At 43.7% G+C, this 26374-nt stretch overlaps 1 protein-coding gene across 4 annotated transcripts in view; it reads left to right on the top strand.

The window, feature by feature from the left end:
- The window catches only part of PPFIBP2 (PPFIA binding protein 2), a 143374-nt gene that overhangs the window by 26371 nt on the left and 90629 nt on the right, over positions 1 to 26374 (top strand). For 3 of the 4 annotated variants that reach the window (XM_019456183.2, XM_019456179.2, XM_019456181.2), the window contains exons 2-3: positions 5333 to 5429; positions 23098 to 23300. In XM_019456183.2, the coding sequence (XP_019311728.2) occupies positions 5366 to 5429; positions 23098 to 23300 (267 nt within the window). In that variant the 5' untranslated portion in view covers positions 5333 to 5365. Of the gene's footprint in view, positions 1 to 5332; positions 5430 to 23097; positions 23301 to 26374 lie in introns of those variants that run through there. The other variant, XM_053900017.1, reaches the window with a different exon arrangement.

The following is a 26374-nucleotide window of genomic DNA, read 5'->3' as shown; positions in this document are numbered from 1 at the left end:
AGATGAGACTGTTGAGTCTGAGAGGGGTTAAATAACTTGTCTAAAGATCCACAGTCATTATGCAGCAGAGTGCATGTTTTAACTCCAGACTGTGTTCTTTTTTCCTTTGTCCTTTGAAAAGAAAGGTGTTCTTGACTGATATGGGATGTGATTGAAAATTTAGGCTCCGCCATCAGTTTCCCTTGTGTCTTCTTCCATCTTCATTTTTTCTTAATACTGAAAATGGCTTTCTTGCTCTCTTATCCCAAAGAGATAAATTTCCTATATCCTTCTAAGAAGCTGTCTCCCAAGCAGAGGCATAGCAAGAGGGATTTCTTAAAATAACTGTTTAAGAGTGTTCTGGTTTATGGGCAATCTGTAAATTATGGGGAAAAGGCTTTGGTTGGTTGTGATAACACAACACTTCTTTACCACCTGATGGCCATTTGCAGAAGGAGGAGGTGTGTGATGAGTCCAAAGTTTGGTGGTGGTGGGTTCTTGGCTCAGGGTTCATTCTTCAGGCCTTGCCTTCTAGTTGGGGACACTGTCCCCACCCTACCCCACCCCCATCCCTTCATCTGGACGGAGCCGCCAAGGAATCCGATCCCAGATCTGGCTCAGTTGTGTCCATGGCACAGGAGACCCTGAAGGAGCAGGGGTACCAGGGACTCTGGATCTGTTCCTGATTCCTTCTCTGGTCCTGGCCAGTGCCAGCCTGCCCGAAACACTTGCAGCTCTAACCACTTTTACTAAAGGAAAAGTACTTTATAAAATGGAATGGAAGCTGGCAATTCAGTGTGGGTGGGATAAGTCAAGGCTACTTGCCCAAGACTTATCTGAATCAACAGTTCCTGCCTACTTCTGATTCTACTTTGCTGAACATGAAAGCTTAATGCACTATCTAAATCACGGCTTGCCTGAGAGTGCATCAGATAACGGGTGGCTAATTGAGGCTCACTTTCTAAATTTCAGAACCCTAATCCTACACCCTTATCAACTTCGAGGTGCCAAACTGACCTTTGCGTGGTGCAATTCATGTGGCTATGACGTCTGTCACCAGATGCTGTCATTCTGAAACAAGACAGTTCCTCTCTATAGCTACAGGGTCATTTTCTGTCTGGCTGGTGGCAAAGAGGGTAAAGCTCTATGTTGGTGGGACATCATCTCAGATAGGAGGATGACAGCATCTAGAGAGGCCTGCAGGTGAAGGGAAGGGTGAATGGTGAATGGGCTACACTTTTTCTTAACATTCCCGGTTTCTTTTTGTAGCTAAGCGTGAGCTAGTCACTTGGTAAGAAGAGAAGCCTTCCTGTTCCTTCACCATCAAATGCAGGGCTCTGTTAATAGTCCAGGTGTCCAGAGAGAATGAAAACTGGTTGGGGCCACAACAGCTGTCACTGTACTAAGCTCCTTAAGAGCCATGTCATCCTCTGCCTGCTCCTCTCCTTCCTGGGCTGGGGGCACCTCCCCCCGCCCCCAGGGAGTCCCCCAGGCACACTATCTCTTGCCCCAGCATCCACGCTGTGACAGGCCCCTGGCTGGCTGCTATAGCTCCCCTCTCATTGGTAGAGAACATGATTTCACTTCCACTCCCCACCACCTGCTTAGAAGTTGCCCTGCTTTTCGCTTGTGCCTTTGGGGTGCTTCTGGAATCCGACTCTCTCCCGGCCCCTTTGGGTCATCGCCTCTTCACCTAGCTTCTCTCCAGGAGGCCTCCAGGCATTCAACTTCTGGAGCTTCGTGCACGTAAGCTCCACATCCCTGATGAACCCAGGCTCCCAGTGGAGGTGCTGTGCCCCTGCAGGGATGAACAGACACTGAATGTGGTGTGTGACATGTGTGCCTCTGAGGCTCCAACCTCCCTGAGGGTAATGATTGTCCCATCGTGTGTTAATGACAGGAGTTCTAACCTCAACAGTGGTCAGAGGAGAAAATGCCTACTAGGTGCCAGAATAGGAATGGTTGGTGACCTTGTGGCTTCCCTGTTCTGAGAGTGTCTGTGCTCACAGATGGGGGCCTGAGGCCTCACATTGATGGCATGTTTGGCCCTTCAAAAGTCTCTCTGTACCCCATGCCACTGACACCTCACAGCTGCCCTGTGACAGAAGCTGGCAGGGCCCCTTCTTACAGGTGTCCTGCCATCACCTGAGACCCAGCAGGTCTGGAACTGAGCTCATCAGTTGCCCTAAGCAGGTCTGGCTTCTGAGCACTCACAACCTTACCGGCCCCGGGCTCCTGGGTTTTAAATATGATACACCTTTGACTCATGTGTCACTTCACACCACCTCCCATGGGTCCACCCAACCTGCTCTTTGCCAAGTACAAACTCATCCCTGGGCAGAAGGCCTGTGGGCCTCCTCTTATGGCCCTTCTGTTGCAGGGGGTTGTAGCCTGGACCCTCCAGGCTTGGCACCTTCTAACTGTCCTCTCCCTTCTACCCTGGTAGTAAGGCCCCAAATGGGGCCTGCCTATTAAAATACGAGATCTTCTTAAAGATCTGATATGTTTACATCTGAGGCCACTTGGTTTGTTGTGCACTGGCAGTGGGTGTGATTCCCAAGCTCCTCTTATTAATTGCCCTCGTTACACTTATGTGAATTCTGTGAAAGGTTTTGACTCATCATGAGCAGCTGGATGCTCTGGTGTAATCTCATCAACCACTTTGATATTTGCCAATTACATCCTGCCCTTACATGCTTCTCCACCCTTCCATCCCCTCTGCCTGGAATAGCATTCTCCCCCTTATCTTCTGGGAAAACTTCTACTCATCCTTCAAGACCCAGAGAAACTGCATACCGGCCTCTATCAGCTTACCCCATACTGTGTCATCGTTAATTTGTTTATACTTTTGTCTTCACTAGACTGCATGGTCCGTGGGGACAGAGACTAGGTCTGATTTGTCAATATCTCCCCAGTACCCAGCACAGCAGGGTTCGGGGAAAGTGGGTGAAAGGGATCTATCAATTTATTCACAAGTATTCACTCATAAGCTTCCTTGTGCCAGGCACTGTGCTGGGCACTGGGCATATAGGGGTGAACAAGGCAGACAGGGCCCCACTTCCTCCATGGAGAGGGTGAGCAAGGCCAGTTGGCAAGCATACAAGTATACGGACGAGATACTTTGGAAGTGCTGCACTTGGAAGGGGCTGCTATAGATGGAGGTGTGCAGGGAAGGCCTGTCTCAGATGACACATGGGAGCTGACACCCGGAAGATGAGAATAAATGAGCCATGCAGAGAGCTGGGAAAGCGAGCTCAGGGCTGAGTGGATAGCAGGTGTGAAGTTTCAGAAGAAGACATGGTCTTGGAGTATCAGCGGGGGGAGGGGGGTGGCGCACAGAAAGGAGGCCAATGCTGTTGGAACATGACCAATGGAGAGAGCAATATGGGGTTGGCCTGGCCGGATCCTACACTGCCTCTTTTGAAGGTCCCAGTGAGTGAGCAGTGTGGACTTCTCCTTAGGAGTAGTGGGAAGTCCTCAGAGGGAACTATTTCAGACCTTTAATATCTCTGAACAGGTGGGAATGTGTGGATTATTGACCTGCAATAATTGTGTGTGATTGTGTGCCCTTTTCCTGCTACCTCTACTCTCATCCCCCAAACCCCCAAGCTTGCTTCTATTCAGCCCATGAGATCTGCACATGTTTGGGGTCTCTAGTGGCCTGGGCTGCTCTTCTCAGCAGTGGCAGCTCTGTCCCTTGCTGCAGCCTCCTGTAGTAGCTCCTGCCACAGCCTTGAGGTGCTGATGAGGCTCCCACCCCTTCTGCAGGCTCCCGTTCTCATGCCCCTGCATTGATTGTGCAATGGCCCTTGGACTGCCGAGGCTCAGTGCCTGTTCCCAGACCTTCCTTGGCCTTTGCTCCTATGAATCACTGCCCGCCCTCTCCATACAAATAGTTGCTTATCTCTCTTTGCCATGCCTACCTCCTCCAGGGGAGCCAGCCTCTTGGACTTACCTGGGTTCTCTGTTCCTGAGCCTACCTCATTTAGTTTAAAGTCTCTCATCCAGTGCACTGTCCTGGCACAAATACATCCTGAGATCGTTGCCTCACTTCAAAAACAAAAACAAAAACAGCTAACATATGTTGAGCACTCACTATCTGTAAGGAAATGTACTGAGTACTTTCTATGAAATATTAATTCCTCATTTCATCATGACATCAACCTGGTGTGTTAAGTGCTGGTATTATCCACATGTTACAGATGAGGATACTGAGGCTCAGAGATCACATAGTAAATGGTAGAGCAGGGTTTGAACCCAGTCTATTTTAACAGCTACTGCCTGGTATAGTCCAATGTGGTTCTTTGTAGTCCTAAAATCTTTATCCATACCATCTCCAAAGCCACTTCTCTGTGGCTGCTCACTTTCCTTTCTTCCCTTTGAAAGTCCAACATCAACAGGGGACAGGAGCCGAGACCCCCAGGACCCTCTGTTTCCTGACCCGGGCCATCCTTGGGTAGAGGAGCCAGGCCGGTTCTCCACAGCACTTATGCCCGTTGGACACATGCACAGGCTTTGCTGAAGGAGCAAACAACAGCTCCTGCCTGCCATTTATAGGTGTGAACTAGGGATTACAAATACAGTTGTCGCTCCCTGCCACCAGGGAGTGGGTGGGAAGCAATAAAACGAGAAGAGGCTGCAGGAAGACAGTTTAGCTGAAAGACCGTTCGTAGAGGCAGCGTTGTCCAGAGATAGAACCAATTGCCATCTCCGTTAGACGGGAGACTCAGCCTGGGGGGAGGGTGGCCTTTGTGTCCTGGGAGAAGCTCTTCAGTCCTGGGGAGGTGGGATGCTGCACTTTGCGTGGTGTTGGGTAGTCTAGAACTAAGATGGTGAGAGGAATTTTCCAGGTTCCTGGGACGGAGCTCTCCCCACAACAGTGTGTCCGCTAGGCCAGGCACTTTTGACCATCCAGGAAAGTGGCAGCCGAGGACTCTCGGCCTGGATCACACCTACCCGACGAAGGCGTTGCAGGTGCGGGACAGATGCGGCTCTAAGACAAACGTGCCTCCTGAGACTCCTGACGCCCGCTTGCTGCAGGGCACGTCCTCACTGAGTCCCTTTATCCAACTCGTAAGGGAGATTCCCCCGTGCTGGCTGCAGCTTCTGGAACCTGGGACTATAATGGCGGCTCTTAATCTCAGATGTGAATGGGATAGTGTGCTAAAGCCGCGGGAGACGGATCACTTGCGCCAGGAGGGAGAGGCTCTAGAGACGGCAGAACCGGAGGGTGGCCGGCTCGGATTCTTGCTAGAGAGGCCCACGTGATGTTGAAAGAGGAGGGTTTGCGGTCTTGCCTGCGTAATGTGGGCCTCTCTGCAACTTTTCCTTTGTCCTGTGCTTGAACTTTCAGTAAGACAAGAAGAAGACTGAGGGGAGAGGAGCCATGGCTTCGGATGCCAGTCACGTGCTAGAAGCTGCCCTGGAGCAAATGGACGGGATCATTGCAGGTACGGTCAGGGGGTCAGGGGGTCCCAACAACTGATGGCTCGTCCTCTACACCTCAAAGACTGTTTTCTCTCATTCCACCTTTCTTTCTGGCACAGCGAGAAGCCCCTCGGTTGATTTATTTGATTTTATTGTGCATGCCGTCTCTTTTTTTGAGTTCAGACTTGTGGAACACCTTGATCCCTGGCATGAGGTTAGGTCTCTGCCGAGGCAGTGTGGGTGTGCCATACGTTAGCACACTTTGGCTCCTGGCCGAGATGCAGTTTGGGTGCATTAAGATTGTTTTTACTGTAAATTTGTCCGAGGTTTTACTGTAAATTTGTCAGAGTACAACTTGGCCTATCACAGGTGAGCTGAGACAAAACTCAGAGTCTGGAGACCTTGGTGCCTCATGCGGGTGTCCACTCCCTTCCCCAGCTGGTCTCCAGTGTGCTTGGGAATCAGGAGGCAGTTTGGTATGGATTCACCTCCTCACCTAAAGAATGTTCCTTATGCCATATTGTTTCTTACCTGTTTGGCCATTGTTTGACTTCAGGTCCACATTAGCCATTTAAGAATAGTCCCCAGAAAAGATCCGATGAAACTGATTAATTGGAAAGGAGCACCAGTGGGCTGTTTGGGCTGATTAACTCTTTGATGGTGGTGGGGTGGGGGGAACCCAAGCCCGTACTGATTACAATAAACCTCTCATTGAAAATCTTTCTGGAAGGCTCCAAGGTCCTCTTTCTGCCCTGACCAGATGACAAGTCAGGGGCCTTATTTGCTGACTGGCCATGCTTCTTTGAGACTTTGCTCCTCTCTGTGCAGAGCTGCAGCTGGAGGAGTTCGGGGACGAGGGCTTGGGCTGAGTGTGGCTAAAGCCTAGGATGTGCATGGGCACTGGACACCGCCCCTTGCCGGGCAATTGCTTTTCCTTCCACCCTGTGAGGACAGTCTGATTCACCGAGGGTTGTGGGTGTTGGCACCTGGGTGGGAGAGGCTGTGTGTTGAAGCTTCTTCACGTTCTTGGTGGCGCTGTAACATGTCCTAGCTGTCATCTGTCAGGCTCCTCATTTCTCAGTGAACATAAGAGCTCTTGAGAGGCCTGATAATGTTCTGCTTCTCCAAGGCTCTACAGATTGGGATGTCCTGTTCTAGGTTAGGGCCTCCAAAACCCCCTTGAAAGGAAACAGTCAAGAGTGCGGATTTCCTAGCAGTCCTTGTAGAGTCTCATCTGGAAGCCATCAGGGGCTCATGTGCAGTGGGATCAGAGCCACAGGGTCAGGCCCTCCGACCTCAAAGCTCTTGGATGGCTGTGAAAGCTGAATGGACACCTTCTAAAGAAGACAGCTGGTGTGGGGCCAGTCCTGCTTCCTGCCTCCTAATTTCTCCACATTGGCATTCCTAAAATGATGAAGCCTCTAGCAAAATACGCTGTCTCTGAGAGAGCAGCATGTGACCATCAGGGCTTTGCCTTAACCCAGGATCTGCTGGTGAGGATCTGGGATGGACAAAGAGGAAGGGCCCTGGGACTGGGTGGTACAGAACCCAGGAGGCCCATCCCCCTGCATTTCCAGCACAAACTGCTCCCTCCTTCTCTTTCCTTCATCATCCACACTGGCTGCTTCCTTCTAGAAGGGCTCCTTGGGCAGCTGTGCCTGGAACAGTCTACATTCTAAGGCATTCTTTGCAGATTGGTCAGGAGAAACACCTGCAGACAGACTTCTTGGATCAAATCCTGCCTCTACAACACCCTATTTACCTGACTGTGCCTCAGTTTCCTCACATTTAAAATGGGAATAATCATAGTACCCTCCTTAGAAGGTTGCTATGCTTACATGCATAAGGTGCTGAGAACAGTGCCTGGCACGTAGTAAGCCCTATAAAATGTTAACTTTTGAGAAATTAATGAGGGATTAAAAAAATCTTTATTATGTTACGTCTTTAGAGACATGTTAGAGTTCTTATTTATTCAGGGCCTTGTTTCACCCATTTGTGTTTTGTGTTTTTCATTGCATAAGGCTTGTGCGGGCCTTGCTAGACTCGCCTGGGATTTGCAAGATTAATGCATGGTCTTCTGAGTGGTATCTGTGCTGTTGCCCCTGTTGGTGGCACTGTAACATGTCCTAGCTGTTATCTGTCAGGCTCCTGGCCCTTTTTACCCTCTGTCTCCCACAAAGCAGCAGAGCCATCCTTGAAACTCACTTCAAACCACAGATTCCTCTCTCCAAAGCTTGTCAATGGCTTCCCATCTCAGGATAAAATCTGAAGTCCTCAGCAGACCCAGCCCTTCCATACATGATCTGGTCTTTGACTGCAAGTATGGCCACACCTCCTACCACTTTCCTCCTGGCTTATCTCCCTTTAGCCCACACACTGGCTGTCTCAGGACCTTTGTGCGTGCTGCCCCCTTAGCTGGAATGCCATCCTCCAGATACCCTCAGATATGATCGCTGCTGAAATGTCACCACATCACAGAGGTCCCCCCTGACCCTCTCTAATTAGCATCTTTTCCTCCCACCACTCTGTCCTCATATCCTGTTTATATTTCTTTATAGCACTTTTCACCACCTGACCTATTACATTCACATTTGCCTCCCTGTGTGTATCGTCAGCCTCCCACACCAGATTGTAAGTTTCATGGGGACAGAGGCTTTGCTGCTCCATCCCTAGTGCCTCCGTTGGTCCACAGCACATATTAGGTGTTTAATAAGTATTTGTCACATACACGTTTTATTTACTTTTGTGAATAGGCTCTCCTTTTTAGGGCGCAGTTGTTAGTTTATATATATATATATATCCTTTTACCTGTGTACTGAACTTCATTTATTCTTTTCTTGGTACCTTTCACTGATTATTCTGGAATAACAAAGCGCTAATTGGTTTTTTTTTTTGAAGATTCAGTGATTGGCATGTCTGTGAACCATCTCTCAAGTAATAATTGGCTCACACAGACATTTGACAGGAGCTATTTGGCAGATAATTGAACATTGAAGTAATTAGTGCATGTCTGGAGGGTATATATTCTATGCCATTTGTGATGAAAAGAATGATAATTATTGAATACCTTTGTGCAGGATACTCTTCCGCAAGATTATTAATACCCTCCTCATATTCAAGGTGGTTGGCCCAAACTAGATCTAAGAGCTTAAGAGTTTTTGTGGTTGTGGGGCACCTGGGTGCCTCATTCAGTTAAACATCGGACTTCAGCTCAGGTCATGATCTCTCGGCTCGTGACTTCGAGCCCCTCATTAGGCTCTGTGCTGACAGTTCAGAGCCTGGAGCCTGCTTCGGATTCTGTGTCTCCCTCTCTCTCTGCTCCTCCCTGGCTTTCACTCTGTCTCTCTCTCTCCCTCTCAAAAGTAAATAAACGTTTTAAAAAATTTTTTCTAAAAAGAGATTTTATGCTTGTTAATGTGGAGTAGGGAATTAGACCGTTGAGGTTTGAATTCCAGCTCAGTCACTTAGGACTGGCCATGGGATCTTTAGGCAGATTGTTTAATCCCTCTGAGCTCAGTTTCCTCATATATAAAATAGTGATAATTGTACCTATCTCATATTATTGGGAGGATTAAATTAATGGAGGTAAGGCACTTAGTGCTCAGTTGGTATAAGTTAGTTTGTTTTGTTGAGGTTAGCACTGACATTATGATTTTTACCACGTAGGGTCGCAGTGCTGGATTTCCAGTCTAGGGCCATCTGAGTTTCTTCTGGGCTGCTTTCATGCCTGCACTGGTTTTATGATGCTGTGTAGCGGAGTTCTGGGGGCTCTGTGAAGCCATTTGAGAGAAAAGTTACCTGGGAACGGGGTCCGGTTCAGTTCTTGCTCCTGGTCCCCTAGCCAGAGTGACTTTGCTCTCTTCTCTCTCAGACGCATGAGACTTCCAAGTGAGGGTTCCTCTGCTGAAAGGGTGGCAGCTAAGAGAAAATTTGAAAACCGTGGTATCACATCATGATGCCACAAATCCTGCAGAAATGACATTTCTCTGTGAACATTTAAATCGTCCTTTCTGTATTTCTATTCACCTATTAATTTGAAGTCGAATGGTGTCACGTGATGCCAACACTACCAAAACACAATTGCTTTTGCATCCATTAAGTTGCTCAAATGAGCACCCAAGGACTGTGTTCTCTCACTTTCTGAAAACACAGTTACCACTTTATTTCAATGGAAGAAACTTTTGTAGGCTTTCTGCACACCCCATATCGCAAGCATTTATGCAAAAACAACATGGATTCCTCCTAAAAGGACAGTTCCTTTAACAATGATGATTCTTAGGCACAACACTATATGACAAGAGATTTCCCTTTATTAATTACTCTGGAGTATGCTAGGCTCAGGTTCACTTTCCAAAACTCCTTCCTAGAAGAGTATACTTAGGGCATGTGATCTCAGTATTTATGTAAGTAGGTCTTTAATGGGGAAAAAAGAATATTCTCCTTCCTCCAAATCAATGTAAACAATGCAAACACTACAGGAGATTATCACTACTGTAAACAACCAGGCCAGAAATACCCTGAGAGGACATCCTGATGCACAAGTGTCAAATTTACTTGTCTCCGAGCCGCGGTGTGGTGACCCTTATCTCAGGGCACTTGGTGGCTCTGGAGGTGTGAGGAAAAGAAATCCCTTGCCAGCAGAAACAGGACCATTAAATGAAACTCCTTACATGGTTGAATTTTTGAAACCCGAATGGGTGTTTCCTGGGTATGACTGTGCTTGATTGGAGCCCTAAAATTCTGTGCCAGAAAGTTGGAAGGAGGTGACTGAAAGACCCCAGAACCCTTGTTAAAAATGATGTTTCTAGTACAAAAGACCACTGTTGTAGCTTCCGGTACAATGTTAACCTTTGCTCTTGCTCCTGATTAATCCCTGTGATTCGGCCCACAAATAATACTATAATTGAATTACACTGTTGACTGTTGAAATTGAACCACATATTGCTTAAGTACATTGCCCTGCATGACCCAGGGCAACTGCCACATATGCTCATTTTGCATCTGGCTTAATTTGTGGGCTGACAGGTTCAGTGGCTGCTCTGGGAGGCCATTTCTGCAGTAGTACAGAGAAGCCCATGGTCATAACACAGATGGCCACTCATTCCTCTTCACCATAGCAGGGGGTCGTTCATGCAGTCATCTGCAAGCTGTACCCATCGATGAGGAAGAGTTAAAAGGGGCCCGTTTTGTGACAGTTTTAAAAAGAGGTTGCTCTGGGCCTTGCTGTGAACTCTGATTAGTGTCTGGTGTTTCTTTCTTTCTTTCTTTCTTTTTTTTTAAGATTTAGATTTGGGGTAGGGTAAGTTCTGGTCAAGACTGAGATTATTCACTTTGACTGATGAATGGCTGTGGCATTGAAGGCTGCTGATCAGTCCATGCTCTGCACATGCTCAGTTAACTGGTCTGGTCCAGGTCCTCTCTGAGGTAGATCGGCATATAGCAGTCATGAGTAAGGGGGTGGGAGAACCTAACCTTGCCTGCTTCCCACTCAAGATTCAGGTGGAGAGCACTGTGCTCTGATTCTGACCTGGAGACGGTCAGAGTGGAAGTTTGGAGGTGACCAGGGGCCTGAGCTATCAAGACCATCTATCCTTTGTGTAAAGAGGTCGGAATGGCCCATGGTGGCAAGCACTGTTCAACAACCATCGTTTGGATTTTTCCCCTTGCTACAGAGCACTCCTCCCCTCCTTCAGGGCTGCACAGCCTCATTTTCTGTTCCCCGAAAGAGTCTGAGTAAAACTGGAATTCTCACTTGTTCCTTAAATACCTGCTCTAGTTGTAGGTATCGGAACTGACATACAAAACCATGTAGCCTGGTATTTTCTCCTTGAAAGATTTCCTGTTTTTAATGGTTAGAAACAGGTTTTAACTTCTTAGTTGAGTTTTGGCAAGTTGCATTTTTCTAAAAATTTGTGCATTTTACTAAGATCTTTCATTTTGTTAGCATAAGCATGGCTGTCATATTTTTTAAAGATCTGCTATACCTGTTGTGTATTCCTAATAGTGCTTCATTATGCCCTCTATTTTTTGATCAGTCTTACCCAGGGTTATCTTTATTATTATTATTTTCAAAGAACTGACTTTGCTGATGACTTTCCATCGTATGTGTGTGGCATGTTTATTATTTATTCTGTAAATACATAAATATGTATATGTATTAGTCCAGGTTGTCCAGAGAAACAAAATCAATAGTGTGTGTGTGTGTGTGTGTGTGTGTGTGTGCACGTGCGTGCATGTCTGTGTGTATGTGTGCCTGTCCATGTGTGTTTAGAGAAAGAGATCTCTGAGAGAAAGGTTGGTTGACTGATTGATTTTAAGGAATTGACTCACCTGATTATGAGAGCTAGCAAGTTCAGTCTCTCCAGGATAGGCCAGCAGGCCAGAGACCCAGGGAAGAGCCAATGTTGCAGTTCCAGACTGCAGGCCAGCTGCTGGCAGAATTCCTTCTTCTTCCAGGGAGATCTGTCCTTTTTCGTTATGACCTTTCACCAATTTGATGTTATGGAGAGCAATCTGCATTAGATACAACCTACTAGTTTCAATGTTAATCTTGGCTAAAAAATACCTTCACAAACATCTAGACTAAGGTTTGGCCAAATACTGGGGTACTCTGGCCTAGCCAAGTTGACACATGAAATTAACCACCACAGTATATGTGAATAAATATGCATTCTGTATCTATACTTAATATATATTCATATTTAACTTACTTGAATGGTTTTTGTCATTTTCTTCTCTGCTTACCTAAATGTATCTATTCTCTTTTAGAAACCAAATTAAGGAGCATCTGGGTGGCTTAGTTGGTTAAGCGTCCAACTTTGGCTCAGGTCATGATCTGGTGGTTCTTGCGTTTGAGCCCTGCATCGGGCTCTGTGCTGACAGCTCAGAGCCTGGAACCTGCTTCAGATTCTGTGTCTCCCTCTCTCTCTGCCCCTCCCCCCCTCTCAAAAATAAATAAAACATTAAAAAAATTTTTAACCGAATTAAAAAACCAATCAATAATAATATGTTTTCAATTGACTGCTAACTTCCATGTGTTGTGGTTAAGTGGTCTCTAATACTTATTCTTTGGAATTTATTGATACTTGCTTTGTGGCCTTGATTAGAGCACTGTCAGCTTTCATTAATGTCCCAGGTGTTCTGGAAAGGTGTGTACATTCTCCCAATTGTCAGGTGCAATGTTCTGTATTTGTTCATTACATCCACTTTGTTTAAATCTTTGCTATCATTACAGATTGTTTTGGTCTGCTTGATCTCATCAGTTTCTTAGAAATACATATTAAAATTCTACTAGGTGGTGGATTTTGTCTCCCTATAACTCTGAGTATTTTGCCTTATATTTTGAAGCTGTGTTTTGTATTATATGAATACACTTTTAGAGTTCTACCTTCCGGGTGAACACTTTTATCAGCATAGAGTAACACTCTTCATCTCTGGCAATGTTTTTTGTCTTGAAGAGTATTTTTTCTCATGTTAATCTGTCCATTCCAACTTTGTTTTGGTTTTTCTTGGTATTATATTGGTATTGACCTTCTTCCATCCTTTTTCAGTATCAAGCTTTCAGTGTGCTTTTGTTTTAGATATATCTTTTGCCAATGGGATATAGGTACCCTTTTACTTTTTAACCAGTTTAACAATACCTGTCTTTCAACCAGCTGGTGTCGTCTGTATACATTTATTTTGATGATTAATTCATCTGACCATTTTTCAACAATCTTATTGTCTGATTTCTACTTGTCTCACACTTTCTGGGCTTCACTCACCCCCCTCTTTTTTTTTTTTTAAACATCAAATTATTTGTATGTGTTCTTATTCCAGATTCCAGGCCCAGTTTCCTTCTGCAGGGTAGGCTTCTCTACTTTACTGAAGGTGTTGCCCTTTTGTATCCTGGCTTCGTGCAGAGGTCTCCCATCTGACCTCTCCCTTGGATCAGGCCTAAACTTTGTCTCCTGTCCCCCCAAGTGGTCTGTGGCCCAGGTGTTAGACTGTCAGGGAACCGGCAGTGGCATACTGGATAAACACCAGTTCAGATGCTCTCTTTCCCTTGAGGTTCTGAGCTCTGAAGATTTCCTTCAGTTTAGCTGCTTAAAAAGGTGTGTGCACATGGGTTTTTGAATTTTGGGGTGTCCTTCGAGGGTTTTCTCTGTACAACTAGTCTGCCACTGCCGGCCCCTTGGCTGCTGTGATGCTGTCCTTTTTTGGCTCACCATCCCCTTCTGCCATCTTCAGAGCGAGTGGTGACAGGTCGAGTCCTCAGGTCGTGTCCCTCTGACCCAGTCATCTGTGTCCCTCTTCTTATTTAACTGGAAACCTGTATCTCCCCCTCCTTTTCACCCATTTTGCCCAGTCCCCAAGCCCCCTTACCTCTAGCAACCATCAGTTCTCTGTATTTGTAGGTCTGATTCTGCTTTTTGTTTATTCATTTGTGTGGTTTATTTTCAGATTTCACATGTGAGTGAAATCATATGGTATTAGTCTTTCTCAGTCTGACTTATTTCATTTAGGATAATGCCCTCTAGGTCCATCCATGTTGTCGCAAATGGCATGATCTCACCCCTTTTTATGGCTGTGTAATATTCCTTTATACATGTCACATTTTCCTTATCCATTCATCTATCCATGGACACATAGGTTGCTTCTGTATTTTGGTTATTGTGAATAATGCTGTAATAAACGCAGGGGTACGTGTACCTTTTTGAATTAGTGTCTTTGTTTCTTTGGGTAAATACCCAGTAGTGGAATTCCTGAATCGTATGGTAATTCTATTTTTAATTTTTTGAGGAAACTCCATACTGTTTTCCACAATGGCTGCAGCAGTTTACATTCCCACCAACAGGATATGAGGGTTCCTTTTTCTCCACATCTTCACCAATACTTATTATTTCTTGTCTTCTTTATTTTAGTCATTCTAATAAGTATGTGGTCAGTTTGAGGGGAAAAATATTTCATATGTGCTTGAACACGGTGTGCCATCTCTCGTTGTTTGGGACAGAGTTCTTTGTCCTTTGTTGTTCTATTGTATCACTTCATTTTTTATTTCCTGTTTAGCTCTGCTTGATCTGTCATTTCCTAGGTTAGATGGTCACAACATGCTCTCTTTTTTACACACCATGGGATTTGGTTTTTAAAATTTGTGTTTGAGATTTGTGTGTCCAAGTTCCTCAGTGAGAAGGCCTGGAATCCCCTACATTGTGCTCAGGACTGCTGAGCTGTATGGTTCCGGGGGCGCCATGTACACTCTGGACTACAGGTTGTGCTGGCAAGTTCTCTGTATTATATAAGCTGGGAGCAGTCCCTTCCAACACTCAAACAAAATAGAGCAGAATTTTTCACTTCTTGAAAGTTTGATAGAACTTACTTGTAAAAACACTCGGCCTGAAATGTTCTTTGGAAAAGAAATTTAAATTATGGTTCAAATGCTTCAAATTATAGTTTAAATTATTTATTTTACAGGACTATTCAGATGATTTTTTATTTGTTTTTATCATTTTATCCAGTTAATGTGTGTGTGTGTGTGTGTGTGTGTGTGTGTGTGTGTGTCTTAAATTTGTTTTTGGTTTTGTCTTGCTGGCCTTTGTTGTTGTTTTTAATCTCTGCTAGAAAGTTAAATGTCTATTACTATTCTTTTAAGGCTCATACTTATATATTTAACATGCCTCCTTACCATGAAGGCTAAAGATAAATATCTTTAAAGAAGAGTAATGCTTCATCATTAATACATGACTCTTAGAACGCTTTGATTTCTATCAGTGCCCCATTGTCCACATTATTTTTGTGCAGAGTTCTAATGTCATCTTAATCCATATCCTCCAAATTATTATGTTTTTTAATTGGCAGTGTTTATTCTGTTTAACAAATAATTTTAACACAGTTGGTTCTTTCATCCCACACCTTTTTGCTTGCCATAGTTTCTTTCTTCATGAAGTAGATCCTTTAAAATTAATTCAGTAATAAATTGCATGAGTCATCATCTGAAAAATGTACTCTTTTTATTCTCTTTTAAAAGTTTATTTATTTTGAGAAAGAGAGAGAAAGAGCAGGCGCGTGTGTGCACTAGCAGGGGAGGGGCAGAGAGAGAGGGAGAGAATCCCAAGCAGGCTCTGTGCTGTCAGCGCAGAGCCCATCCTTATTTTATTCTTAATCTTGAGTGACAGGTTTTCTAGAAGTTGTAGATGAGGGACACCTGGATGGCTCAGTCAGTTAAGTGTCTGACTTTGGTTAAATGTCTGACTTCAGTTCAGATCATGATCTCCTAGGTTTTGAGTTTGAGCCCTGTGTTGGGCTCTGTGCTGACAGCTTGGAGCTTGGAGCCTGCTTCAGATTCTGTGTCTCCCTCTCTATCTGCCCCTCCCCTGCTCACACTCTGTCTGTTTCTCTCTCTGTCTCTCAAAAATAAATAAGCATTAAAAAAAAGAAGTTGTGGATGATATTTTATGGTCATTGATCATATATATAATGGAATATTACTCAGCCATAAAAAGAATGAAATCTTGCCATTTGCAACAACATGGATGTATCTAAGGAGTATAATGCTAAGTGAAATAAGTCATTCAGAGAAGTATGTTAACTATACTGAAATTACAATTTTTCTAAATTGTAAATATATACATGTGAATAAATATATACATGTGTGTGTATATATATATATATATATATATATATACACACACGTATATACATATATATGTGTATATATCTCACATCTTCTTTATCCTTTCATCTATTGAGGGATACTTGGGCTGATTCCCTAATTTGGCTATTGCAAATAATATTGCAAAAAACATAGGACTGCATATATCTTTTTGAATTAGTGTTTTCATAGTCTTTGGGTAAATACCCAGTAGTGGAATTACTGAACCATATGGTAATTCTATTTTTAATTTTTTGAAATGCCTCCATACTGTTTTTCCATAATGGCTATACCAGTTTGCAATCCTATCAGCATTGCACGAGAGTTCCTTTTTCTTCACATCCTCACCAACACCTGTTGGTTCTTATGTTTTTCATTTTAGCCATTCTGACCAGTGTGAGGTGGTATCTCAGTGTGGTTTTGATTTACATTTCCCTAATGATGAGCAATGTTCAGCATCTTTTCATGTGTCTGTTGGCCATCTGGATGTCTTTGAAGGTCTGTTCACGTCTTCTGCCCATTCTTTAATTGGATTATTTGGGGATCTTTTGGTGTTAAGTTGTGTGCAAACATCTTCTCCCATTCAAAAGGTTGTCTTTTAGTGCTGTTGATTGTTTCCTTTGCTGCGCGGAAGCTATTTATTTGTTTGTTTGTTTATTTAAGAGAGCAAATGGGGGAGGGGTAGAGAGAGTGGGGTGAAAGAGAATCCCAAGCAGGCTTCACGCCGACAGCGCAGAGCCTGATGTGGGGCTCAAACTCAAGAACTGCGAGACCGTGACCTGAGCCGAAACTAAGTTTTGGATAGTTAACCAACTGAGCTACCCAGGCGCCCCAGAGGCTTTTTATTTTGATGAAGTCCCAATAGTTTATTTTTGCTTTTGTTTCCTTGCATCTGGAGACATATCTAGAAAACTGTGTCTATGGCTTATGTCAAAGAGGTTACTGCCAGTGCTCTCCTCTAGGAATTTTATGGTTTCAGGTCTCACATTTAGGTCCTTAATCCAATTTTGAGTTTATTTTTGTGGTATAAGAAAGTGGTCCAGTTTCATTGTTTTGCATGTAGCTGTCCAATTTTCTCAGCACCATTTGTTAAAGAGACTGTCTTTTTCCCATTGTATATTCTTATCTCCTTTGTCATAGACTAATTGGCCATATCATCATGGGTTTATTTCTGGGCTCTCCATTCTGTTCTATTGACCAATGTGTCTATTTTAGTGCCGGTACCATACTGTTTTGAGTATTGCAGCTTTGTAGTATAACTTGAAATCTGGGATTGTAATACCTCCAGTTTTGTTCTTTTTCAAGATCACTTTGGCTATTTGGGGTCTTTTGTGGTTCCACACAAATCTAGGGATTATTCCAGTTTTGTGAAAAATGCTATTGGTATTTTGATAGGGATTGCATTAAATCTGTAGATTGCTTTGGGTAGTATGGATATTTTAACAATACTTGTTCTTCCAATCAATGAGCATGGAATATCTTTCCATTTGTTTGTGGTTTCCTCAACTGTTTTCATCAGTGTTCTATAGTTTTCAGAATACAGGTCTTTCACCTCCTTGGTTGAGTTTATTCCTAAGTATTTTATTTTTGGTGCAATTGTAAATAGGATTCTTTTCTTAAGTTCTTTCTGCTGCTTCATTTTTTGTATGTAGAAATGCAACAGATTTCTGTATATTGATTTTGTATCGTACAACCTTATTGAATTCACTTATCCGTTCTAGTAGTTTTGGGTGGAGTTTTTCAGGTATTTTATATATAGTTTCATGCCACCTGCAAATAAGATAGTTTTACTTCTTAGTTACCAATTTGGATTCCTTTGTTTCTTTTTGTTGTCTGATCACTATTGCTAGGACTTCCAGTAGTATGTTGAATAAAAGTGGTGAGAGGGGACATTCCTGTCTTGCTGCTGATCTTTGGGGGAAAGCCCTCAGTTTTTCACTATTAGGTATGATATTAGCTGTCGGTTTTTCATATATGGCCTTTATTATGTTGAGATCTATTCTCTTTAAAACTACTTTGATGAGGGTTTTTATCATGAAGGAATGTTGTGCTTTGGAAAATGCTTTTTATGGGATGATCATGTGGTTTTTATCCTTTCTCTTATTGATGTCATGCATCATGTTACTTAATTTGTGAACATTGAACCACCTTTGTATCCTAGGAATAAATCCCCCTTGATCGTGGTGAATGATTTTTTTAATCTATTGTTGGATTCAGTTTGCTAATATTTTATTGAGGATTTTTGCATCTGTGTTCATCAGAAATATTGGCCTGTAGTTCTTTTTTTATAGTGTCTTTATCTTGTTTTGGTGTCAGAGTAATGCTGGTCTCATAGAATGAATTTGGAAGTTTTCCTTCCTCTTCTGTTTTTTGAAATAGCTTAAGAATAGGTATTAATTCTTCTGTAAGTGTTTGGTAGAATTTACTTGTGAAGCTGTCTGGTCCTGGATTTTTCTTTGTTGGGAATTTTGTTGTTGTTGGGAGTTTCTTTGACTGTTGATTCAATTCCATTGCTGGTAATCAGTCTGTTCAAATTTTCTATTTATTCCTGATTCAGTTTTTGGTGGTATGCCCTTAAGAATTTATCCATTTCTTCTAGATTGTCCAGTTTGTTGGCATATAATTTTTCATACTATGCTCTTATAATCCATTATATTTCTTTTGTGTTGGTTGTTATTTTTCCTCTTTCATTTATGATTTTGTTTGTTTGAGCCCTGTCTCTATTTTTTTCTTTTTCTTTTTTTTGCTCAGTCTGGCTAAAGGTTTATTAATATTGTTGATTTTTTTCAAAGAACCAGCTTCTGGTTTCATTGATCTATTCTATTGTTTTTTTAGTTTCTATTTTGTTTATTTCTCCTTTAATCTTATTATTTCCTTCCTTCTACTGGCTTTGGGTTTTGTTCTTTTTCTAACTCCTCTAGGTGAAGGTTAGGTTGTTTATTTGGGATTTTTCTTCTGTCTTGATGTGTCCTGTATTGCTATAAACTTCCTTGTTAGAACAGCTTTTACTACATCCCAAAGATTTTGGACCACTGTATTTTCATTTTAATTTGTCTCTATGTCTTATTTTATTTCCTCTTGATTTCCTGGTTGACCCATTAATTGTTTAGTAGCATGTTATTTAACTTCCATGTATTTGTGTTCTTCTCAGACTTTTTCTTGTGGCTCATTTCTAGTTTCATAGTGTTATGGTTGGAAAAGATGCACTGTGTGACTTTAGTGTTTTTGAATTTGTTGAGACTTGTCTTTTGGCCTAATATGTGACCTATTCTGGAGAATATTCCATGTGCATTTAAAAAGAATGTGCATTCTGCTGTTTTAAGATGGGATGTTCTGAATAAATTTGCTAGCTCCATCTGGTCCAAAATGTCATTCAAAGCCACTGTTTTCTTGTTGATTTTCTGCTTGGATGATTTATCCATTGATGTAAGTGAGATGATAAAGTTCCCTACTATTATTGTATTGTTATCAATTACTCCTTTTATGTTTTTTTACTAGATGCTTTATGTATTTTGGTGCTCCCATGTTAAGCGCATCAATATTTATAGCTGGTATATCTTGTTGGATTATTCCCTTTATGATTATATAGTGTCCTTTTTCTCTTGTTACACTCTTTGTTTTAGTCTATTTTCTCCAATATAAGTATTGCTACTAAGACTTTCTTTTCACCTCCATTTGCATGATAAATGCTTTTTGTATCCCTTCATTTTCAATCTGCATGTGTCTTTAGGTCTGAAATGAGTCTCTTATAGGCAGCATATAGATGGGTCTTGTTTTGTTTTGTTTTTTATCCATTCTGTCACCTTATGTCATTTGTTTGGAGCGGTTAGCCCATTTACATTCAAAATAATTATTGATAGGTATGTACTTATTGCCATTTTGTTACTCATTTTATGGATGTTTTTATATTTCTTCTGTGTTCCTTTCTTGCTCTTTTCTTTCAAGGTTTGCTGGCTTTTTTTACTGATATACTTGAATTGCTTTCTCTATTTTTTAGCATACCTGTTACCAGTTTTTGTTTTGTGGTTAACATTTTACACATATAACAGTCTACATTAAGTTGATGGCTGCTTACATTTGAACCCATTAAAAGATCATTTTTAAAAATTTGATCTTTCACATATGTATTTCTGAACTGTGTGACATACATACTTTGTATAAGTGAAGTAGGACTGATTGTTACTGCAGCCGAACAGGCTAAAAGATCAGTAGCTTGAAACAGCAAAGTTTGTTTCTTGTTCATACTTTAAGTTCCCTCCAGATCTGCTGAGGGCTCTGGTCCATGTCATCATCCTTCTTGGACACGGGCTGATTCACTCTCTACCATTACCGGAGGCCAGAGCAGGTGGAAGAGATATGGGGAATTATGTACTGGTCCTTAAAAACTTTCATGTTTATTGGCCAAGGGAAGTCATGTGGCCGTAAGTAAACAAGGCGCAGACATGTAATCCCGCTGTGAGCCCAAGTAGAGGAGAACCAAAACATCTATAAATAACCCTAATTATTACCACAGACCTTCTTACTTGCTTTTGGAAGTGATCATTAAAAGGCTTTCAATAAAATCCTATGCTTGCATTTTACATGGTCTTATTTCCTCTAATAATTACTAAATCTGTATTAAGCTTTAGTTTTGCCTCTTTAAATGAAAAATTACCAGGTGACCTCCCTAAACATCAAAATTTAGTATTCATTGTGGTGATTTGTGTAGGTTTCAGGTTTCTTAGATGGTTTCAACTTAGGCTGCACATTAAAATCACCTAAGGAGCTTTTTATTATTCCAAATCACATCTTAGACCAATTAGAACTTCTGGAGGTAGGACCCAGGCATCTATAGTTTGTAAAACTCACTATGCATATAAAATTGAAAACCTTTGTGCTAATCTATCTTCCCCAAAGAGTGCTTTGTTGTTCAAAATAAAGTAAGTGCCCCCAAAGAGAAGCTTTATTAGGGTTTGAGTATAAGGTGAATTGCTCTTTTCTGAGAAGTAATTTGGGGAATAACACCTTGTCTCTTTTCTATGTTGTGTTATATGTTATGTTATTGTCTCTTTTATATTGCTCTGTTACCCTCAAGTATGAAGGCATATATTTTCTTCTTTGTTGTAGCTTGTAGTTCTATTCTGATTTGTTTCCCCCTGTGGTTGTAATTTTTCCATAGGAGCTAATTATCTGAAGGGAATGCGTGGAGTATGGAATTGAGTCTTCTAGACAATTGTTGCCTTTGTTAATGCTAGGCCTTAGGAGTTTCACCATTCTGGGCCATTTTGTGAGCCTGTATGTTGATATAAATTGCAAAAAAAAATTACAGGGATTTAAGTCTTTTATGTATACATACACCACATCCAAAAATAGTCACAGATACACACACCCACACACACACCCCTTGAATGGTAGGGAAGAATCCCAAGGCTTTAGGGCAGAGAGGGGGCCCAGAGAAAGGAAGAGACTTGTCCAAGACCACAGAGTGACCTAAAGTTAATGAAAATCTTGGTCTCTTCACCTACCCATGGCCTGACTGGCCTGACTTATCCTCTGTTTATAAAGGTATCTGTGTTGGAGCATGTCTGGGATGATCAGGGATTACTCAGTGAATTGGAGACTGGGGGATCTTCCTCTGCTCGGTCCATTTTCTTCCCTGAGGTTGGCTGTGGCCCTTCATAGTCAACTCTCCATCAGATTTGTAGGGCCTAGAAACTGCTGATCATACACTAGAGTGTGGGTAATCTGCAGTTTCCCAGCTCCCCAGAGCCATGAACTTGTTTGTGGATTGTGACCCACAATTCCCTCTATCCTGTGTTTTCAGAAAGCAAACCAGCAATCAAATAGTAATTGTTTCCTTCTGTGTGGATTTTTTCTTGCAAAAACTGCCGTGGCAACTAGGAAGCTGGCTCTTAGCGGGGTGGAGGGACCTAGATTTAGACGTCAGGCCTGCCCGTAACTGTGGATGTGGTGGCCCTATTGCCCATATTTTCCAGCAGAGCCCTGCATTCCAAGTATTTTATCCTGTTGGCCTTACAAACAATCCAAATGTCCTAGAAATTCCACTATCGACACCACATTTTCTAAAGTGTTTTTTATTGCTGAAAAAAGCACAGAAATCCTTTGTCAGACTGTGTCACCCCAGTCTTTGGTTTGAAAAATAGACCACTGTGTTTATGCAAAGAAGACTTTTTGTTTGTTTGTTTGTTTAAATGGTGAGGTTTACAAAGGCAAAAACAGCCCCTGTTTAGGACACTTGAAATTAGAAAGAGCTGACCCAGTCTGAGCTCTCTTCCTCTTAGCTGTTCCTCCAAGCATGCGTGCATGTAGTCAGATGCCCCTTTGACATCTGCAGAGCAGGGGCCGTGATGGCAGGAAGTCAGACAACTGTGGCAGGGACCCTGCCGTCAGAGTTTCATGGTCCATAATAGGGAGGATGAGATATGGATTCACTGTAACTAGTGCAGCTTTAAAGTGTGAGTACGTTAGGGGATGTTGAGGTCCCCCAAGTGGGAAAATCCAGAAAGATTCTGATTCACTAAACCTCATCAGAGCTGAGACTGGCAGTCTACGGCATTGTATTGCACAGAGCGTGTCACTGGGCCAGGCTAGAGTCAGGAATCACTGTGGGAGGAGTGGAGAGGAGAGGAGAGGAATACATATACAGGGAGGAGAGGAATTTTTGGTGCCATCTGTGCAGACAGCCCTACCACATTAACTTAAACTGATGGATCTAAAAGCTGACGAATAGCAGCTCATTGTTTTAGCCAGTGTGTTTCAGGTCACTGGGAAGGGCCGGCTGTGTTCTCCCAGTTGTCTAGGGGTGTGAGCTTCTGTACATCATTCTCCTTGGACAAGTTGTTCACCTCAGTCCGGTCTCTTCCTGCCATGCCGTGCCCAGGATGGAAGATGGTTACTGCCGAGTTTACTTTGAGAATGATTCTGCTGAGGCAGAAGTGATTTTCTAGTGATCTTCTTATCCAATCTTCTTTCCCCTATCTCTTCTCTCTTTGCCCTTTACCAGTTCCTTGCCCATGGCATCCACCCTTCTTACCAAAGTTCCTGACTCTCTTTCGTTCCAGGCACTAAGACAGGTGCAGATATCGGTGACAGTAGCTGCGAGCCTGCACTGGCCTCTCCGGCCTCCCACACGAACCCTTTCCCAGTGCTCCATCTCATTGAGGACTTGAGACTGGCACTGGAGATGCTGGAGCATCCTCAGGAGAGAGCAGCCCTCCTGAGCCAGATCCCGGGCCCCACAGCTGCCTACATAAAGGAGAGCTTGGTGAGTGGGCCCCTGGCCTGTTTGGGAAACCACTGGGAAACATAACCACACAACCACGGCCTACAGCATGCCACACTGCCTGGGACTATTGCCTCATCTGTGCACTTTGCAGCCTCTTCCTGCTTCCCATCCAGCTTTGGCCAGCTCCCACTGGGTGGTCCTTTCCAGCAGGAAAGGCCCAGGCAAGCAGCTTAAGCAAGGAGAGCCCAGGCAAGCAGCTTAAGCCACATAGTCAGGCTGCCTGTGTGCTCCCGTCATGCTCCCTGAGAAGGGGGAAATCTGGGGTCAAAGGAGAGCAAGCATGAGCGTTTTTCCAGGCAGGATTACATGTACAACATGCCGAGTTATAATCCCCATCTGGGGTCTCTATACTTGGTCGTGCCCCCCACTCCTTGTTTCTTGCAATAGAACCTTGTCACCTCACCCACTCCTTCACTGCTGCCCTTGCTCTTCAGACCTCTTTCCCCTGGTGCATTCTGTCCCGAGTGGGATGCAGGTTTCCTAACTCCCCTTCTGCTCTCTCTGGATCAAGGCTGTACACCTGCTAGTCTCTAAGGGAAGGAGAGGAGTAACCAAAGCTGTAAATATATGACTTTGGTTACCTATCTCCTTCCCCGTGGAGACCAGCTGGTCTACCTTAAGAGCTGATGATATTTGGGAATGGGTAAGGTGAGGAGCTTGCCTGCTGAAGAGTTGTGGAAACTGCAACCATTCCGGGGCAGAAAGGAGGAAATGGAAGCTTGAGGGAGCATGTGATTGCCTAAGCTGAAGCTGAAGCCAAAATGCAGTCTTCTAAAGCTGGAGTCCTGCAGACTGATCCAAAATGGGAAAATATGCACAGAAGGGGGAAGGCAGGAATGGGACCACTTTACTGGGAGGAGGAGGTTGATGTTGGAAATGCAGGAGGTTGAGACATCCTTGTCCAGAGGCTAAGTCACTTGCCCTTAGACAGGTTGCATCCCAGATGTCCTAGCTGACATTTTTTCTTCTTTTTTTTTGAGGGGAGGAAAAAGTTCGTTTTACATAACTGAATGGAAAATGATTCATGAAATAGTAAATAAAGTTTAATACGGTCTCGTGCGCCCTGAAGGAAGCGGTGCCCGATTTGGAGGGGTGGTTGCTATGTCCAGATAGTCTCCTATTTGGAACTTCTGCGACTGCAGTGTCATGGAGTCATCAGTCCCCTTCCTCCCGGACATGGTGCTGCCAGTCTGCTTTCCTTGATAGCCAGGCTATTTTAGGATCTGTAAAAACAATTGCAAAACTGAAGTGTGTGCCCTCCTTTCTAGCTTCTGGGTAGACCTCTACTAAATTAGTCGGTTCTTTCAAAGTTGCATCCATACAAGTGTAGATGTGCAGTTCGCTGGACAGTACGTTTCTGCGGGGGAATTCGTCTCTTTGGTGGTGGCTGCCGTTATTGGTGGTGAAAACACACAGTGGCGGTGGGCACATTGTCGATACAGTCTCATATGCGTGCCTTCCTCTGAACACTGAAGAATTTGTTATATTCATATGTGTTACTCAAGATTTTCGTTACATAGCCTGCCTGCCTGGTGTCCTGTATCATACCTACACCAGTGTGGTAGGAAGAGTAGTGGCCTCCCAAAGACATCTTTGTGCTAATTGCCAGAAGCGGTGAATATTACCTTCCATGACAAAGGAGAAGGTAGCAGATGGAATTAATGTGGTTAATCAGCAGAGTTTAACAGTTTAACAAAGAGCAAGCAGTGTGGATTGTACAGGTGGGCCCAATGTAGTCACTGGCGTCCTTATAAGTGGAAGGAGGCAGCAGAAGAGTCTGTGTGGGAGCGGCATGAGCCGACCTTTCTAGGTGGGAGCAGCGTCAGGAGCCAAGGGACGCAGGTAGGGGCTGGGGGCTGGCAAGGTGGCCTCTCCCCTAGAGCCTCCAGCACGGAAAGCATTCCCACCAGCACCTTGCTTTAGCCCAGTGAGCCCCGCTTGGGACTTCTGACCTCAAGAAATGTAAGGCAGTATGTTTGTCTTGGTAGAAGCCACAAGGTTTGTAGTAATTTGTTAAGGCAGCAATAGAAACTACAGCCAGGTGCTGCCTGGAAGAGGGTGAGAAAGGCTGTGCGATGGCTTGTGGGTGGGCCTGTTACCATCTAGCTTTGCGGATTGCCTCGTGTTGTCCCCAAAGGAAGATAGTCCTTGGTGGGCTCTCAGACTTGTGCCACTACCGGACAGAAGGCCACACCTGCTCCTCCACTCACCCTTTCCAGCCCGTGGTCAGTCAGGAGTTGCAGGGGGCTTTGGGAGTTTGGTTCCTCTCTCCTGTCCCAGGGCAGAAGGGTCTCTGCCTCCCTCAAGTTCCACCAGGAATTCTGGATGTTCCTGAACTTCTGGCCCTAGAGATCGTGCCTGGCTTCTCTCCAGTCCCCTCTGACCATCTTTTGCCTACTTTTCCCCGGGTTTGGTCACCCATCTCTCCCTCTGTTCCCACTAGCCTGACTGACTCTAGCTGCCATGTTTAAGGGGAACTTTATGACGCCTCAAGAGAGTTACTGGTCCTTAGCCCCTCCATCTGAAACCCTTGGGCCCAGATGCATTTTAGAAGTCAGGACTTATTAAACTTTAGAAGGGTAAGGTGGTGTATATCTGCTGTATAACCTATTCTATCTCTAGCAGATATGGAGCAGGAACACATTAACATTTCTTCAGCAAAACTCCTGAATGTCCACATGAAGTGGGATAAAGAAAGACTAAATATTTTGCTAGTTCAGTTCCAGTTAGACTGCCAAATAATGGCACCAACATTATCTTTTTAAAAACAAACCTCTTGGTTTTCAGAGCTGTTGGGGTTTCAGAATTGTAGGTAAGGGATGGTGAGCTTCTACGTGGAATGTTTCAGTGTTGAAAGCAAAACTTAAAACCAAATGTTGGTTGTCGGATATCACTGCCACAATTCTCCTAAAGTCCCTGTTGACTCTTTCTGTCCCTGGGCTGTCCTGTCACCATGTGCCTGGGGCCCCTTGGAAACTCCCAAACAGCCTTCTCCACGGTTTCCTGAACCCCTTGCTTGCATCAGGCTGCGGGGTAGTTGAGCATCTTGTTTT

This window comes from Panthera pardus, unplaced genomic scaffold, assembly GCF_024362965.1.
Source record: "Panthera pardus isolate Hobbes unplaced genomic scaffold, ASM2436296v1 HiC_scaffold_12, whole genome shotgun sequence".
NCBI lineage: Eukaryota > Metazoa > Chordata > Mammalia > Carnivora > Felidae > Panthera > Panthera pardus.
Note: the sequence above shows the minus strand (reverse complement) of the source record. Positions and strands in the feature narration are given on the sequence as shown.